Here is a 20,291-nt window from a genome sequence, read left to right as displayed (position 1 = left end):
AGATTTTGTCTTGAGAAAGTCCGGTAGGTTGAACGAAGGTATATTAAGGTTTTCAAATAAGGTTACGTGGTCACGTCTTTTGGATTCGAATCGGGAACAGTGTCTGAGTAAGTGGTGAAAAGTCTGTACTGTGGAGCCGTCACATTAGCAAGTATCGTTGTCGATTATTGTAAAACGGTGCAGGTACTGCTTGCAGTACCCGTGCCAGCTTAGTTGTTTGAGACAGAAATATGTCTTATTGAGTTTTCGCAGTTTGTTTATGTCGGTGAGTTTCGAGTGGAGTTAGGTGTGTCGACCCTGAGCTGATCTCTCGTTTCTAGCCTGCCGAATGTCGTTCACAAGGTTAGAACAACTGTTGAGTTTCTAACCGGCTTTTCTCAACAGATCAGCGTTCTGAGCCGGTGGTACCTTACTGCTTAATGTTTAAATAATCAAAAGCTCGTGTAAATGTCTTCTTGAATAAAATTATTTTGAATTTTGAATCTGAAGGTCCAACCGGTCCTATTGGATATCTATGGGGAAGTAGCGTAAATCCCATGACTGAAATTATAATGTTTAAATTAGAAAAGTAAAAAGATGGATGACATCTAAAAATATAATACCATCTAAAAATGTAATACCATCGCTTTATTTCACATGGATTATAACGCTTAATCTTCTAGTATCCGAGTGAATAGGCACTTACTGAATCTGTGTGCTTATTAGATCAAATCGTCGCTTTCCACCAGACGAGTTGTTGGTTAAAATCGGACTAAATGTGTTGAAAAATAACCAGTTAAAGACCGCAATTTACTAGAAATAGTAAATATTAATGTTGACTTTGTGTTTGGCACTAATCGGTGTAACATAATTCCTGAAGATGCCCCGTGGAGGGGTGAAACACGTGTTGAGTGATTTAACAGTGGCAGTTGTGTAATTTGCATTGTTTGCCGCATGCGCATTTATCAGCGGGCTGGCGGGCGGTGCACTTTGTTGCACGACTACCACTGCATGTGCGGAAGTGGCTAAATATTGGTCCTTTTCTTACTTAGGATGGTCTTCCGCAAAATAACGCCTGATTCCATTAAATATTAATGTCGTCGGAAATCGCTGGTCGCTTGTCGCAGGCCGCCTTTAACCTGTCCTATTGGACTTAGGACGTAAATGATGGTGATGGTAAAGGAATATGATTACGTGAACATTTTAAACCAAAAACATAGATTTAGGAAAGTATTAGAAATAGTGAGAGACTATAAATAAATATAAATATCATCAAATGGTATTTCCATTGAATTACCACAAAATATCTATATCTATTCGAGTCCGCCATATTTAAATTTGAAACATTAAAAAATTAGATTTTATTTATAGAACTGTCTTCGAGGTTGGCTTCACGCCCACTTATCGCTAATAGCGTGGACTTACCGTAGAATTCGTATCTTCCTTTAGAATGCCTAGTGGTCAACAATGTCGTCCCAAGCCGCACACGTAGTGGGTTCACGAACACTTCCGCTCCGTGAACTCATTACCGACGAATCTGTAAAAGCCCCCGGGCCAACAGAATTAACATAACAGACGTTATACTCTAAACCAGTGTTCCCAAAACTTTATTGTGTCGTAGACCCCTTGCCATGTTTTTCCGTGTTGGGTAGACCCCCTACTTACCTGATATTCATTTCCTGTAAATTTCTAACTGTAGTGAAGTTTAGTGTTAAAAACTTAAAGTAAAAACACACGTTGACACACATGAATAAACGTATTTGTCCCACATTCGTATTTATAGAGTGACGAATTGAACAAGTCAGTGCAAGGTAGCGAAGCTCTGAGACTGCGACTCTCAGGTTTATACAAGTTCAAAACGTATTGCGACCACAAAGCGAATACCAACATCCTACAACTTACACAAATTTATAAACATATATAATAAATTTTTTACTTCATAGGTATTTTCATAAATAATGCAAATGTTTTGATATTATAAGATAATATGATGTAAGTAAATAGGTACTGTCAGTGTATGTGTTGAGATCCACTATCGTGGACCCCCATTTTCATTTCATGGACCCCCAAATTAATTTTCACTGACGTAGACCCCTTGCAGGTTGTCATAGACCCCTAGGAGTCGATATAGACATATAGGAATCACTGGTCTAAAACAATAGAAGTATTTTAGTTACATTTATATTTCCTAAATACGTGTCTCTGTCCCATTAATAGAAATGAATCATTCAATTTGTTCTTCGCCTTCTAGCTGATAGACTGCCACTATGCACCAGCGATTTGCTCCACCTACTGCTACTTCAGACCAATTCTTCGAGCTATGTCGGTGTCCTTGGTTTTTATGCGAATCTCCTCTATGTCATCCGAGAACATTTCGGCCCCAACGGCTGCCGGTTGTCACTGCCACTGCAGAGAACAATCCTTCGAGATAAATCTGTGATTTTAGCTGTGTTGCAAATATCTCGGCGCCAACTCGGGAACGGAGCAAAACATTTCAATTACCTTATAAACCACACAGGAAATTAAAACATCTGATGTTAGAATATAGTTAAACAAAAAATATCGTGCACCTTTATTCATTATAACAAAAATACAGGGTGATTAATTATAGATATAAATGCTTTATATAAGTAAATAGATAGCTAATTTGACAGCCATCATTAAGCATAAATTGATCATTCTAAAATAATTACGTTAATTATTATTTTTTAATTACAATTCGTCAGGCCTGTTCTGGAAGTACAAAGTCTGCAGAATTAAATAGTAAACATTAATTAGTTTAATATGCAATAATTCTAATTTAGAAAATACTTCTTACTCTATTATCATTACGTTATTTTTTTTAATTGGCATCTAATGTGCCACACATTCACCCTTTTAAAATTAATCATACTGTATTATTAATAAAATTTTGACATTCACGAAATTGAACATTATTTTGTGGTTTATTCATAAGATATTATATAAATAGAGTGATCACTCTGAAATTCGATTTGTTTATTTAATTTTACTTTTTGACTGCGATGTAGCAATAACTGTTAACAGTAAGAAATCTGTCTGGCCAGAAATATTTGAAAATAGAACAAAGTGTTAAAGTTTTTTTTTTAAAACTAAAACTTGCGTTCCGAGATTATGACCACAAAGGGACTTTAAATAGAACTATGGAAATATGACGCATTTTGCAGATATGAGATATTTAACTTTATTATAGTAACGAGACGATAAATGTATGTTCACGTGAATCTAAGTGAAAAGATCATGTCTAGATGTGGATGTTTCTATAGTTTAAATGAAGTCACATGCCTAGCGAATAACAAGATTATCTATGTTATTGTCTAGAAAAAATTGTATTGGATTATAGTTTCTTGTTATTCACATTTTTTATTTTTTGTCTTATAAATATTTTTGCGATGTTTCGAAGAGAAAGGCATAAAATTAAGAAATTAAAAAAGCATGAAATCTAAATTTCATTTATTCAATATTGGGATTTTCAACAGAACTGTTTTTGTCAATTTTTTTTATTTAATTTTATTTTTGTCTCTGCTCCGTGTTATTGTTGAGAAGAAACAGGAAGAAACTCCACAACAACACACCTTTTGATAGTTTAACACAGATGTATACGTATACACTATATCAGATATAGCTTGAATGAAGTCAAAACAATCAGGCGACATCACTGCAAATGATTCTTGTCATTTAAATATTTGTTTATTGAATAAAATCAATTTCTGTCAATTTACTTTTAATATGCCCTTTGAATTTTGGGAATAATAGTCCAATAATAATGTCGTAAAATTTTCTTGTATATTTTTAGATCAGTTGTCATGAACAAACGTTTGATTACACATATAAATATATGTATATTATATATTTAATGCTACCTTAAGTATGTCATCCACCCACCCAGTGGTCAATCGAGAATATTTCGATCTCAACAGCCATTGGGTTCACTAGAGATGTCCTCTGACCTCTGCTCTCCAATACCAGCTATGTAAGTGACCTTGGTTTTTCTAATGGTTGCTAACATAGTATGAGAGCGTATCATATAAGTATCCGATAATTACATAACATATAAGATACTAGTCAATAGCCGGTAATATTCGGTTCTGGTCAATTTGACCAGTTCGCGGTTCAATTCTAGCTGTATTAATGTGACGACAATTGTTAAAAGGACAAATGTCGACATCCGCGGCGTGGGCGGCTTTAAGAGAGCGTCTCCAAATCCTTTTCATTGCATCCTTGTTTACTTGCAATATTAACGTCCTGTTCACGTAATACGTCATATATAATACGTAGCACATCACGACTGTTCGGTCGGTGTGAACCGAATAATGTCGGCCTGGAACATTTCTAACGACATGCGGTTCCAACGTGATAGATCCAACGAAAACTAATGTAAATCTAATATATAAAATTCTCGTGTCACGGTGTTCGAACTTGAACTCCTCTGAAACGGCTTGACCGATTTTTACCAAATTTTATATGCGTATTTAGTAGGTCTGAGAATCGGGTACTATCTATTTTTCATACCCCTAAGTGATAAGGGTTGTTCACCCTTAAATTTTTTTTTAATTTTTTTGACGAAATTTTTTGTTTTTATTTTTTTATGATACAACATACTAAAATACATACAACCCTAAATTTTCACCCCTCTTCGATCAACCCTTATTTTTAAATTGAAAATTAAAAATATTTTTTTTGCAAAACAACGTTTGCGGGATCAGCTAGTAGAATATAAGTGTGTAGCTTTTTAAACATTGGGTTTAAAAGGCGTAATGCTTTTTTTTATATGGCCCCGCTATTGGGGGCCTCTCGTACCCCTAACTTATCGGGATCAGGGACTTATTCAATATTTTTTTTCAGTATTTTCTTTATTAATCACTCTCTTTCACGCGTCACAATATCTTCCATTCTTTACTTTCGTGCTTCACAATATCTTTCGTTTTGCTCTTTTATACCTTCTTTCTTTCCTCGTCTTTCTTCCATCATCTTCTTACTCTAAGGTGGCTAGGTACATTTATGCTATTTTTTTATTTTGTTCTTACATTTTATTTTTATCATTATTAATACATAACAATTCTATACATAATTAGTCATACATTTCTATTTATTTTGTTAAAATCGTTTACATGCTTTTTTATTTCATTTCTTGTTTCATTGCCTGCCACCCTGCGAGCAAAGGACTGGAAGGATGGGCGAAGATATCTTCTATCTATCTAATCCTTAGCAACGACTCACTGACATCACATTTACTAAATTCAAATTTAGAACATATCGCAGTCAAGTAAAAAAAGTAAATTACTGCGCCCTACAAAATTTATTTATTCAGAATGAGATTGGTGCCAGCCGTGCGGTTCCAGTTTCATCGATCTCAGGACTCGCAGCTCGAAGACGAAACTGTATATTTGGGCTATATTCCAATGGTGCTGCACGCTGTTAACCATTTTAGCTTGAAGTCATGGTTGCACAGACTTATTAAGACTAGGGGCCACTCGGGCTAATCATGAACTAATGGCGGGCCGGCCGCCAGAAGTATAGGTAATTAAAGACAATAAAGAATTAATAATAATTAGAATTCAATATTTTATTTAGAAGCTGTAAAAGCCAAAACGGCTAACAGCGCACATCAGCATTCGAATATAGCCGTTGACCAAAACAATCTAAATGCTCGGCGTCCCAATCCGGTATCTATTCAATTAAAATGTTTTCGGAGGAAGTGATCACACCTTGTATAATATAATACGTCAGGCGACGCATCTGACGTAGATTTTTTTAGTTTATTACCTTGCGGATTTCGGATCTGCGAGCCCTGAGTCCGATGAAGCTGTAAAAGCCAAAACGGCTAACAGCGCGCATCAACATTCGAATATAGCCGTTTACCAAAACAATCTAAATGAAAATGCTCGGCGGCGTCCCAATCCGAAATTGTAGTATTTACCGGCCCGAATGAAGGCTTCCTAGGAAGCTTTTATACCTTTAAAAAAGAGGCGTTAATCTAAACCAGTGATTCCCAAAGTGGTCTGTATCGACCCCTAGGGGTCTATGACAACCTGCAAGAGGTCTACGTCAGCAAAAAAAAATTTGGGTGTCCATGAAATGAAAATGGGGGTCCACGATAGTGGATCTCAACACATACACTGATAGTACCTATTTACTTACACCATACTATCTTATAATATCAAAACATTTACATTATTTATAAAAGTACCTATGAAGTAAAAAAATTATTGCTTATGTAATTTTATTTAAAGTTTATTTAATGTTACGTATATTTTACATAACAGATACAAAATTTTATTTTGAGTAGTTTTAATTTAAATTCAATTAATAAATGTATAAATTAACGTGTGTTTTTACTTTAAGTTTTTAACACTAAACTTCACTACAGTTAGAAATTTACAGGAAATCAATATCAGGTAAGTAGGGGGTCTACCCAACACGGAAAAACATGGCAAGGGGTCTACGACACAAATAACGTTTGGGGAACTCTGATCTAAACGCCCTCAGCGCTCTGTTCGAATGCGCGGAATATGCAAATGTCATTCAGGCATCAGAGCAAGTCATCTTCAAGTAAAAATTACTTTTAACTAATGTAGATTATAATACATGCCATTAAGAATTTGTTTTGAAACTAAACAAAGCTAATACACGAGTAAATTCTAATTATATCAACATTTCGTTTCACAGAATTCATTACATATAAACTATGATAGTTGCGAGACAACGGATAGATAATATTGTTTAATTTATGTGTTCGAGACAACAAAAGATTGAAAAGAAACAGCTGAATTTATTGACGCAGTCCCACGTGTCACATGTGAAAACTAAAGCGATAATAATACTATATGACAAAGACAGATTACATTTATTATCTGTACATATAATATAAGCATTATATTTTTATTCTGTACTTTTGTCTCCTTCATAAAGATATAAGTCATGTCTGTAATTGGATATTGTTTTTTTTTTATTTCTCGGCACAGACCTTGTGAAATTTAGTCTTTTTTCTTTCTTAATTTTCAATTTATTCTATCAAATTACTTCTATATGGCTTATGATTGTTTTATGTGAATATTATTTTTAATTACACATGCATGCCATCTTGATAGTTAGTTTTTTTGTTTTAAGCAGTTTCATATATTATTTTGTACTTATATATAAAATTAACATTAGCTTTATGTTATTATATACTAATTTCTTATTTATGTGTGTTTTACTACTTCTAACTTTTTAGTTAAATTATTCAAATTTAATCAGCGGCTTCTGAGGATCCGGCAGCGGCCACCAGGAAACTTCGCGATATCGTTTCTGGACCATCCTTCATTACCTGGTCAGTTAAAGGTATAAAAATATAAGGGGTGAATGTCTAGTGAATTTATAGTACATATTTTTCAGCAATAAACCATTTGTATAAAATGAGTAATCTGAAACATGTTATATTTTGTAAAATAACTTTTTTATTGGAATGCGACATGCCAGTAATTACGTACTGACCGTACAACCTCTGCATAGACAACAAAATTTTTTTTAATTTAGTATTTCGAATTTTGAAAATTCTGTCGGAAAGTGCGCGATCACTTCAACTTTTCTAGAATTTTTAAAATTCGAATTACGCTATTCGAATAGCGTACAGAACGAATGTCCGCCATGGCTTTAAGATTCTGTAGTGGACACCACGGAACTTCAAGTGCAGCGGTACATGAACTTGTTCAGGTTGTCAGATACCGACACATGTCTCTTCCTACCAGTCTTATTACAAATAAAGACGTCTACTGAATAAAGCTCTAATGACATATAGATATTTATAAATTATAATTAGACAAAGAGAAATCTAAAAGGTTGAGTACAGGGCAGAAGGTATTTTATAGGTGATCTTAATCCAGACGGAATGACAACTTTAGAACAGAAGCAAGTTGGTGAATACGATCAGCGAAGGAGAGAATAGAGTGGAAGGCATTGCGTAGGGTCTTCAACAAGCAGTCAATGTAGTTGACTTCCATTGCAAGACATAAGGCTCCGTCAAAGGTTGTCTTTATGACCGATCTTTGAATAAGTCCTTGGTTCACCTGTTTACCGACTCGTGGTAGCTACTCGAGAGCCTTTTAGTCCCAACGGTAGGCGGCTGCACGAACGATGTGCTACTTCAGACAAGAAATTCTGTTGGATTGGAATTGGATCAAAACCTCGCAGCGAAGCACTGATATAGCCCTTTCTATTGCAGTGTATATAGGCTTATAAATATAGCGACGAATCAAACGAAGACAATGTCAAGCGTGAATAATTAGTTACGTCATGTAATATTAACGCGGGAATCCCCACAAATAGGTAATCTGCTTATTCGCATGACGCGGTGCATTGCTACGGTATCAAGACGAAATTAATTCTGGTAAATGTCATCGTCGTACTCACATGATTGTTCATCATTAATTTGAATATTCCAGATGAGCGGTGATTAATATTTAAGCTGTGGTAGTTTTACGGCTAGTGTAGTTGTTTATTATCTGTGATCGAAATGAAAATCATAAAAACTAGAATGCACGATAAGTCGGGGATATATTTTGGACTCGATGTTATCTAATAAAACACTCTTATTTAGACAAAATATTAAACAATTCTTATAAGCGAAGGAAAAGCGACCCTGTACCTGGCTTCATTAGATTACCAGGTTGACTTGGTCCCGGGTGGCGCGAGCATTACCTAAGTTTAACTGCATTACAGTTTTGTGTATATTGTTAACGACATCGCACTATACACGTGTTCACGTGTACGTCGTTCTTTTCTTCAGAAACAACATTACATATTTAATGGAATCAGGCGTTACCTTGCGGAAGTCTATCCTAAGTAGTTAGACACTTCCGCACATGCAGTGGTAGTCGTGCAACAAAGTGCGTCAAATCACTCAACACGTGTTTCTTCCTTCCACGGGGCATCTTCAGAGCTACGTTACACCGATTAGTGCCAGTCATTCTGTGTTTGACGGTGGCAGTTGTGTAATTGCATTGTTTGCCGCATACGCATTTATCAGCAGGCTGGCGGGCGGTGCACTTTGTTGCACGACTACCACTGCATTTGCAGAAGTGGCTAAATATTGGTCCTTTTCTTACAATATTACAATCATCAGAATTACTGCGAAGTGTTATAACTAATAATTCACTAATTTTTAAATATAAATATAGTAAAATTAATATGTCAAGTTTTCTAATATTTAAACACAATATACTAATTTTGTACTTTTATTGTTGTCAGTAAATAGTTGATTTTAAAAATGTATAGTACCTTTTTACTATTCGTCGCTTTCTTATGACTCATCTTGGTCAAGTACGTCACTATCTACCATCTTTTTCTAGGCTCGTTATATTCTGTGAAAGTTGTAAGGATAATAATAAAAAGATCACGACGGTGAAGCAAGCTTTTGAAATTGCGTCAGTCAATAGGAGACCGTCTTCTGTTCCCTTTACCCTCCACATTGCCGACAACTATAAGCTTCTCTAGAATATCAGGGTTCACTTCGTTCTATGTATATATATATATATATATATATACTATATTACTCAGACATTGGTCCCGATTCGAATTCAAAAGACGTAACCACGTGACCTTATATAAATCTTTGGATGAGTTAACTAAGTACACTGTCTTAAACCTCAAGGCATTTAACGGCCTGTAGCGCTTGGGCCGCGACTTTAATAAAATAATGTACAAATTAATGTATAATTGAGTAAAATTTCCAAACTGTATATATATATATATATATATATATATATATATATATATATATATATATATATATATGTATAAATATAATATAAATAAATTATTTATATTTACAATTTGGAAGTTTTACTCAACTATACATTAATTTGTACATTATTTTATATAAAATTAATATTTATATAATATGTAGTAATTCGAATTTTGAAAACGCTTCTTCTTACTATATTATCATTATTACATATTATTACCATATATTAATTGACAACAAATGAGCTATAAATTCACTATGTTAAAGCTTTTACATATATAACCAATAAATTTGTATATACAATATCAAGTTGGGACACTATGTATAAACTTAAACGTGTACAGGCAAAGATAAGTCGGCACAGCGCCGATGCGAGCTCGCGTGCCGGCAAACACGTACTCTATCGACCAAGCAGTCACTTCTTGAAACCAGTGCTATCATTTCGTTAAGACCGAGGCCCAGTTCACTGCGGCTACGTGACCTTCGACGCGTGCACTGCATCACGCTTAAACAGGTGAGATATTAAAAGCCTTATATTTATAATTTGACCACAGTCCAAAATAAGAAAAGGACCAATATTTAGCCACTTCCGCACATGTTGTCGTAGTCGTGCAACAAAGTGCACCGCCCGCCAGCCCGCTGATAAATGCGCATGCGGCAATAATGTGAATTACACAACTGCCACCGTCAAATCACTCAACACGTGTTTCATCCCTCCACGGGTCATCTTCAGGAGTTATGTTACACCGATTAGTGCCAAACACAGAGTGCCCCCACAGTCCAAAATGTTTCGAATAATATACCCATAATTATTTCTTATGTCGAAATGATTTACAATCTTTCTTCAGTAGAGTTTTTATTATTATTAGGATCTATATTCCACAGACATTATCGTCCGTGTCTTTGTTTTTAGATTTACGATTAACATTTCAGAATTATTTTTGTGTTTACTAAGTCTCTTAATATATATTAACGACGCCCTAACAATGTTAAGTTTTTAAAATAACGTTTAGCGCGACTACTTTCTGATTTCTACACCACATTGCCATCCTCAGGTTGTCTGCAATGCATGCAATACACAGACGAGTTCGTTTGACGTGGTATTGCTACCGCCGCGTAATGTACACTGTTATACAGCCAGAGGATTTCTGTTGTTCGAACAAGGATGACCGTCTCGTTCTTTAGACCCTCAGCCTCGTGGATGATGAACATCCTTGAACCTGCCTCCGTACCTTAGCCTTGGATAATGAGTACTTGTTATTAAACGGTTTTATTTAGTTCGACCCGTACGTAATTTGTTTATTTGGGTCAAAATTAGAAATTGTAATTTAAGCACCTTCCCGTTGTCAGATTGATCCGAAATTTGGTACACACATTTAATTTAGATGACAATACAATATAATAAAATCAATAACATTATAAATCTAAGATGGCCGCCGATACAAAATGGCGGATTACATATTTTTCCTTAACCCCCTCAATATGGGTATCAAATGAAAGGGCTACATTAGTAAAACACGATGATTATGTTAAAATTTAAAATTCAAGATGGTCGCCGTTTCAATATGGCGGACTAGGTACATATGTTTTCACAACCACCACAATATGGGTATCAAAAAACCGTTTAACTTAAAAGTTGTTTAAGTGTGAGTTAGGTACAGGGTGTTTCTTTGTTACTGGATATTCTCTCCAGAATAAGGAAACGTATTCAGGAAGTGCACTGCCTCCTCAGACGAATATATGTCATGACATTTCGTAGTGAACTCATTTATATTTCATATTAATAAGATAAGTTTTAAGGTAGTCAAATGGCGTTGTATGCAGGCTGCTCCGAAACGATCCTATGGGAAATCTCTGGTTATTTTTTTTAATGGCCCCCGCTATTGGGAGCCTCTCGTACCCCTGTTTTGTTTGGGACAGGGACTTTATTTACAAATAATTTTTTTTCATGGTTTTATCTTTATTCTACACTCACTTTCATTCTTCTCAATTTCTTTTATTCCTTCCTTTTATCCTTCACAATATCTTGCAATGTTTTTTTGTTCTTTCATTCCTTGGAAATCTCTGGTTGGAGCGTATGTCACGCGGTGGATGTCATACAGCTGAAATGATGATTATCATTATATATCTAATTCATTAATTATTTATAGGTAAAAGATTTTTTTTATTTTCCGCCGATAGATGCCCTCTGCAAGATATAGGCTTCCCAATGATCACAACGGTGATCGGTCTTACGCTGCATCTAACGACTTTCCGTAACCTTAACTATGTCCACAGCCATTTCAGATGAGCAATTCTTGGGTGACCTTGGTTCTCCGAAACTCCAAGCATAAGTCACTCCATTGCTCTTTGGGTGATCTTTCAATGCTCTTATAAGGCCCACCGTAAACGACACCGTCTCGGTAACATAAGTTATCACCGGCAACACACATTGGTCAAATATCTGCCGTCTTCAGGCATTGCTGTATTCTGTTTAATCTGATAATTAATTAACTTTTGAATATTTTTATTTACTTTTTTGTATATTAAAGACAATAACTTGAAAAAAAAAGAAGCAATTCATATTGAGGTATAAGAGGCGGTCTTATTGCTAATAAACATTTTTTTTAAATTGTATGTCAAGAATATGTCACCTATGCCTTTATTTTGTAAAACAGATAAAAATCAATTTAAACCAACCTCTTTTTAGCAACTGACATGTCTAACATGTTCGAAACAATACTGGCGAAAATTCCGAAGAGCCGATCCGAGATGGTGAATGACTTGGAGCTGCCCGACGACATAACGGTCACACCCAACTCCTGGAGCGGTGCTGAGGAATCTATGATGAGCAGCGACAGCTTGGTATCGACAAATCTGGGAGACGTGAACCCTTGTAGCAGTGATTCCAGCCCCGCACTGTCTCGAGCTATGACGGACTCCGAGATCGATTACGGGAGGTATCAGAGAGTGAGTAGTGTACACTTTATACAGACAGACACTTGACCGAAGTGACATTCTGTCCACTTTATATATTCGTATATCGTTGTCCACTTATAGTCATTCACAATAACCCAAAGTAGCACAATTTGACAGGAACTAGAATTAGATTGAGCTTGACCTTGTGTGTACTTCGGAGTCGCGGGAGTTTAGGGTGGGGGCCCTAAACTCCCATTAGCTTCGGCGACTCTGAGGCTGACGATTGTTCGACGTGGTCTCGAACCATCGTGATAGTACCACGAGGGTTTCGGGGGTAGCGTATCCACGCATACCCCGGGACGGGCTATCGAAAAATAACAAGGCGCAAGGGAAGACCGCGTGGCGATCCCTGACCGGGAGATACCGCGGTCCCCCGTTTAGCGCAGAGGGCGACCACCGGGGGGGGTTTTAGTGGGTAGGAATCCCATATACCCCTGTCCTCCCCCCAGAGGCATTTTCTTTTCTGACCTTGTGTGTAGATCCCTGTTTTTAGATTTATCACAGCTAAATAGATTACTAAGAATCATCCTAACTTCTATATAAACTCAATATACCAGTAAAATCTTTAAATATATAACACAAATGAGAAAATTCGAACATTAGTTTACCGCCGTACAATGTGCACACTTCGTGCACATGCCCGGTTCAGTAGCGTGTCTTCGACGGAACGGACTGCGGTAAGGAAAGGGTTAAATCAGAGTTCCCCAAACTTTTTTGTGTCGTAGACCCCTTGTCATGTTTTTGCTTTTCATGTTCCGTGTTGGGTGGTCTACCCAACACGGAAAAACATGACAAGGGGTCTACAACACAAAAAAGTTTGGGTACTCTGGTCTAGATGCTCCTTTCTTCGAACCCTACTTACCTGATATTGATTTCCCGTAAATTTACGAACGAAACGAATAAACGTATTTGTCCCACATTCGTATTTATAGAGTGACGAATTGAGCAAGTCAGTGCAAGGTAGCGAAGCTCTATGACTGCGACTCTCAGGTTTTTACAAATTCAAAATGTATTGCGACCACAAAGCGAATACCAACATCTTACAAATTACACAATTTTATAAACATAAATAATAATTTTTTTACTTCATAGGTACTTTTATAAATAATGTAAATGTTTTGATATTATAAGATAGTATGATGTAAGTAAATAGGTACTATCAGTGTATATGTTGAGATTCACTATCGTGAAAATGAATGAAATGAAAATGGGAGTGCCATTTTCATTTCATAGACCCCCAAATTTTTTTTCGCTGACGTAGACCCCTTACAGGTTGTCATAGACCCCTAGGGGTCGATATAGACCACTTTGGGAATTACTGGGTTAAATCTTAACCTAAAAAGTTGTCAACGCAACATGACTAGTCTGGAGTCCACAAGAAACACAGAATTTTTTTTGTGGTCACTTTCACACTATCCCCACAATTGAGTTGAGGTATTTATTTCAACGACATATCATTGCTTGGTTTTAGTTTAAACTATTTAAATTTTATTACTCGTATACGTTTTCTTCGAGTGGCGGTGAGAAACCAACCGTGAAAGACAATATTTACAAGTGATGACTTACCCAAACACAGTGGCAGCGACTGTCTCACTATCTTAATTCAAATCGGCGAGTTTTATATTAGAAAGCGCATGACTAATTTAACTCTTAAAAGTATTGTAGCTGTAGTGGTCATCTCTGAGCGGGATCTGTTCTCTGCTGATCTGTTTCAACTGCTTCCTTCTGGACCAAACCAGTCTCATATAAGGATCTGTGGGCAAGGAAACGTTCTGTCCTATTTTGTTTACCAAGATCTATCGCTTCGACGCAAGATAAAAATTATTTTTTGGTTTCGAGGGAAATCTTCCGTATGTTCAAGATATCCGACCTCTGTTATGGGAGATTTCTACCCACTAAGCTCCCACGTGGTCTGCTCTTTGTAAAAGACTGCGGTATGTCATGGTTATGACCCAACGCGTAGGTTCTCGCGTTGTGTTATTATGAAAACCCTTGGGTATGCCTTGTCCACGTTACCACTGAAAGCCTCTTGGTGCTGTTACCATGTACAAGACTACGGCGTTCCATGGTCCGTCTTATAGTCGCTGAAGCAAGTAGAATTTTAAGGCCCACATCCTGAACACCCCAGACTCCGATTTACCCAAATTATTTTGGTAAAATTCTATTAGACGCTAAAATCGATGGCGGATCGTCACACGTTGAAATATCTATCGGCTAAATGTGTTTCCGGATACAAATTAGTGCTTGTATATGTGCACGCACACATAAAAGCACTTAATGGTCAAACACATTGACTTTTATCTATAGAAATTCCACAGGAAATTTCCGTGATTATTATTACAAGGAATTCATTTAATAGTAGCTTAATGTGTTTTGATACGAATATATTTTATTCTTTGTACTTATCGAGTACTCTGGTGATTATAAGCGGATGTTTCGTGGGTAGTTTCCAACGATGCCACTCCCATTACATACGGCAATATCCGTTCATGCAGCTTCAGGATGTCATGCCTCTTCAGAAGTTTTATATAGTTTTTCGATGTAATAATTTGGGCAGCTAGCTAGTTTAGATGGTTAGCAAGCCTTCCTTGGTTAGACATAGCCAATGCTCTGATCTCTACTTTGACTGTCTCTCCTGTCTTATCTTTAGTACTCTGAAATGATCACGTGACTCTCCTCTTTGTCTATAAGTGATATTATATATTGTCTAGATTAGTGATTCCCAAAGTGGTCTATATCGACCCCTAGAGGTCTATGACAACCGGCAAGGGGTCTACGTCAGCAAAAAAAAATTGGGAGTCCATGAAATTAAAATGGGGGTCCACGATAGTGGATCTCAACACATACACTGACAGTACCTATTTACTTACATCATACTATCTTATAATATCAAAACATTTACATCATCAGGTTCATCCTTCTTACTAAAAATATTGGCTTATTGCTTATGCTATTTTATTTATTGTTTATAATATGTTTATTTAATGTTACGTATATTTTACATAACAGATATAAAATTGTATTTTGAGTACTTTTAATTTAAATTCAATTAATAAATGTATAAATTAACATGTGTTTTTACTTTAAGTTTTTAGCACTTAACTTCACTACAGTTAGAAATTTACACAAAATCAATATCAGGTAAGTAGGGGGTCTACCCAACACGGAATAACATGGCAAGGGATCTACGACACAAAAAAGTTTGAGGAACTCTGTTTTAGAGTATAACATCAGTTATGTTAATTCTGTTGGCCCGGGGGCTTTTACAGCTTCGTCGGTAATGAGTTCACGGAGCGGAAGTGTTCGTGAACCCACTACGGGTGCGGCTTGGGACGACATTGTTGGCCACTAGGCATTCATCCTTTCTTCGACCTCTTAGTTGCAACCGAAACTGGTGATCCGAACTTCGAACTTAGATGGTTCTAGTCTGCCTGTAATTTTTAAAATATACTCTCATCATCATTTTATTCGTGGGACATCCACTGTTGCACGGATCTCCTTAATAGATGACCAATAACAGCAGACTGAAGCATCTGTTTTCGGACCATAACGTCCTTTCTCCACTGGTATATATCTTATTATATAAACACTATATCTATCATAATACTGAATCAGCATACCAATAACATTGAATAAACTAATAGAGTAATATTTTCAAGTACAAGACAAGAAGTTTAAGCAACCCGTGGCTTCAGTTAAAAAGTGTTCTGGATTCATTCCCTCCAGAATATCTCAAATCTGTAAATAGGTGAGTTGTCATACATTAATGTTTCTTAGACTAGACTACATTTCGGCAATATTGCACGCGCCAATTAAAAATTGTAAATAAAAGTTGAAAAATAGGCAATTAAATAAATAAGTATAGCTAGACTAGATCAAAAATGTAATATAGAATAAATACAAAGAAATAATGATAGTTAAGGTATAAAAAGAAGAAAGAATGGTATTGGATAAAAGGAAATTGTTATGAAAGGGAAAGAATGATGAATTGTAGAAAGAAAGAAAATAAAGAAATGAAAGATCATAGGAGAAACGATAGAAGAGTGCGAAAATAAAAAGACTACATGAAAAAATTATTAAATAAAAACAAAGTTTCCGTCCCAAGAGATAGGGGTATGAGGGTTCCCCATAGCGAGGACCATATAAAAAATTGCATGTACTGATGTGAATAAAAAGTATGATAAAATTTTAATTTAAAACAGACGAGGGTCACAAAAAATGAAAGATGATGATAATTGACAATTATAGACCTCGCTGATAGTGTTGGAATATCATTTGGCTCATTCCAAACCGTTTTGAAGGATGTTTTATATCTCAAACGCTTCAAGCCTCGATTGGTCGATGTCATACTACATTGGTGCTTCGCGAATTTTTTTATCGCCAAAAACAAGACTCACAACAACCGTATTCGCCTGATTTGGCTCCGTGCGACTTTAAACTATTCAGCAAACTCAAAAGACCAATGCGGGGACGATGTTTCATCATGATTGTTTTGAAACACATTGTTGCGTGTGTCAGTATTTACTAGGTATCTTAATCTATTTACTAACTTAAATTGTAAGCGATTTAAAAGTAAATTGAAGTCAAACTTTTTTTAAAACCATTGGTGCCTTAATGTCTGATGTCTGCGTGCGGTAAACGATGCGAAACACAACTACCATCCTTAATTCACTCCATACCTGTTGCACCCCTCCACGGGGCATCCCCAGGAGATGTTACCATGATGTAACATGTTTACATGTGTTTATCAGCGGGCTAGCGGGCGGTGCATTTCATTGCACGTCTACTGCTGCATAGCGGAAGTAGCTATATATTACTCCCTTTCTTAGTATTTATGCATTCAAGCAGAAAACAAAGTCTGGCCATTTGAGGCGATATGGTAGAGATATGGACCTAGTAATTATTGGTATGATTAGTGTTAATTGACAGATAATTAGCTATACGTTTATTTTTAAACCTTTTACACCTATTATCAATTACACGTTGGTTCTAGAAGCATGAAATTCAATTAGTAAAAAATAGTTTCAGGTCATCATCTAACCTGACCGATGTGGCTAGCAGAGGATCTACTCCCATCCGAATGGACAAGCTCCGTAACACTGAAGAGCTTCGGCTGAAGATGGAGAGGTTTTTTGATGAGGAATGCCGTGTGTTCTCACCCGATGATCCTGGACTGATCGTTCTAGAAGAAGCCATCCATAAATTATTTTCTGTAATTTTCATTTATTATAGATGCGGTTTATCGGTAAAGTTCTGGAGAGGAATATCCACCCTCAAGGATGATAGACGACCTTGTTAAAGTTTTCGGAGGAAGTTGGATGGAGACAGCTACTAAATTTTAAATATCTGGGGGAGGCTTATATCCATCAGTGAGTTTTGTGGCTGATGATTATGATGAAAATTTGTTCATCACATGATCCATTATTTTTAAACGGTGTTCAAAATATGTAACTTTCAAAGCAAATTTGTTACCTTTTTTTTAAATAACTTTCTGCTATTTGTATATTTAATATAACTATATATATATATATATCATTTACGACCAAAAACCTCAATATGGTTGAGCCTTGAAAAATATCGATGTTGTATATATTAAAGCTAATATAACAGAGTAAGTAAGGGACTAATATATAGCTACTTCCGCTATGCAGCAGTAGTCGTGCAATGAAGTGCACCGCCCGCCAGCCCGCTGATAAATGCGCGTGCGGTGAACAATGCGAAACTCAACTACCACCGTTAATTCACTCCACGTGTTTCACCCCTCCACAGAGCATCCTCAGGAGTAATGTTACATAGAAGTAGCTGTATATTAGTCCCTTTCTTACTTAGGATGGACTTCCACTAAGTAACGCCTGAACCTATTAGATAATATATTACATTTGTGAATAAAGCAAATTGTTTTTATTTCAGAATTCAAGTTCGGAGATTTCGACATCGTAGAAGAGTTGATTGTACCATCCAAAGAGTCCCTAATATCTATTTCCAAGCAATGTATATAATCTGTGTAATAGTTTGCACAGATACAATATAGGAAGATGGGAAATAAATAAAAGTCATTGCTCGTGTAAAATGTAGTTTTAATGGGAATGATAACCGACATCACAACAGTTTTAACTCTATTGTACTTAGAGCGATAATCACAAATTTTTCATACATTGAAAAAATTATACAAAAAATGTAAAAATTATAATTGGAAGCCTCATTCTATTCCTTATTATTTGTCATTTAAATTTTTACGATTTTTGCAAATAATCAAAATTAAAAATAATATTGCACGTTGTATATTTGGAATTATCAAGTAGATTGAAATAACCAGTAACAAACATTAAAAATAAATTTGCAACAAAAATACAAAAAACATTAATATTTTTATTACTCTTTAGATAATATTATAATTCACTGTAAATCAAATTATATAACGATAAATATTTTCATAAGCTATAGCGATGATGCATAACCACTGTTTATTATCTGTGCAACTTTCTGTAAACGTGATATTTGGCGCGAAATTTCGAATAAAGATGGCTGAACTATTTTCGTAATTTCAAACGCGCATATTTTGCCTGCACCTAAATATTGACATAATAAAATACCATTTGATTTACAGTGATTATATATTTTTTGTTCAATATATATATAAGTTGAACATATAAAGCGACAAGTAAGTTGTGTTTGAATTTATTTGAATAAATTATCGAATAGTTTATTTCGATACTGATCGAATGTGAAAAGACAAAGATTTTTTTGACAATTATATTTTAAAATCCTTTGAAAACACAAGAAAAATTTTGTAATGTCAAAGTAGTTATGAATACATATTCCCGATTCGTTCTATTCACCTTTAAACTAACTTATATTTACTTATAATAAAAAAATTGCCGATCATTAAAATATATTTGTAACATACAGTTAACCGTAAAGGATACAATGTCAAAATAAACGTTTACATTCGCTGCCCTATACCATGGACGTGCTTACAAGGCGATCTTAACCTATAGTAAATTACTTTAATAAAATTATATTATCAATCATATAATACAACGGTGTTTAACTTAAAAAAAAACATACAGTATCGGCCATAAATATTACACATCGACGTTTGGAAAGAGACAATCGGCTAATTTCGGCTTCGTAGAGCGTTATCTCTGTCGCACGAAATACAAACGACTGACAAAACGTAACATAGGTAGTGTGGGCCGATAAGCCGAAATTAGTCGACTGTCTTTCCAAAAATCGATGTGCAATATTTATCGCCGGGTGCTGTACATATATGAAATGTGTACAATAAGCTGTCTTTAATATATAAAGCTAGCGTTATATATCTTTTAATATTACTGATTCATACCGTCGACAGAACAAAATAATCTCGTGAGACATACATACAGACAACAAAAAATTCAAATACAATACATCAATTATTAATGTTTATTTCGTGACAAAAGAGACGGTATAATTTTTATATAAATAAACATAAATGTCATGTATATTTATTACAATACATTATAATAATCTTTATTCATGCGTTTTGATGTGTTTTTAAAATTAATTTTGTTCACAAACAAACACTTCTAATAACTTCTAATATTATTATATACCAAAAACAAAAAAAAAC

At 35.4% G+C, this 20,291-nt stretch overlaps 1 protein-coding gene across 1 annotated transcript; it reads left to right on the top strand.

Annotated features, from left to right (window-relative positions):
* The first annotated feature begins 12,413 nt into the window (after nucleotides 1-12,413).
* LOC137933506 (uncharacterized) lies at nucleotides 12,414-18,619 on the top strand. The gene is made up of 4 exons (XM_068777465.1): nucleotides 12,414-12,670; nucleotides 16,339-16,427; nucleotides 17,702-17,891; nucleotides 18,590-18,619. Exons 1-4 carry the CDS (start codon nucleotides 12,419-12,421, stop codon nucleotides 18,617-18,619), a joined length of 561 nt encoding a protein of 186 aa, XP_068633566.1. The 5' UTR covers nucleotides 12,414-12,418.
* Nucleotides 18,620-20,291: the final 1,672 nt, after the last annotated feature.

The sequence above is a fragment of the Battus philenor genome, unplaced genomic scaffold (assembly GCF_028537555.1).
Source record: "Battus philenor isolate CCGP_79_NKW_IND1 unplaced genomic scaffold, ilBatPhil1.0.hap1 SCAF_13, whole genome shotgun sequence".
In the NCBI taxonomy this organism is placed as follows: Eukaryota; Metazoa; Arthropoda; class Insecta; order Lepidoptera; family Papilionidae; genus Battus; species Battus philenor.
The sequence above is the reverse complement of the archived record's forward strand: the minus strand, read 5'-3'. Positions and strand labels throughout refer to the sequence as shown.

Coding starts and splice junctions, on each gene's coding strand:
- LOC137933506 (XM_068777465.1), top strand. CDS start 12,419: ATGTCTAACATGTTCGAAACAATACTGGCGAAAATTCCGAAGAGCCGA. Junction 16,428..17,701: donor TATCTCAAATCTGTAAATAG/GTGAGTTGTCAT, acceptor AGTAAAAAATAG/TTTCAGGTCATCATCTAACC. Junction 17,892..18,589: donor CCATCCATAAATTATTTTCT/GTAATTTTCATT, acceptor TTTTTATTTCAG/AATTCAAGTTCGGAGATTTC.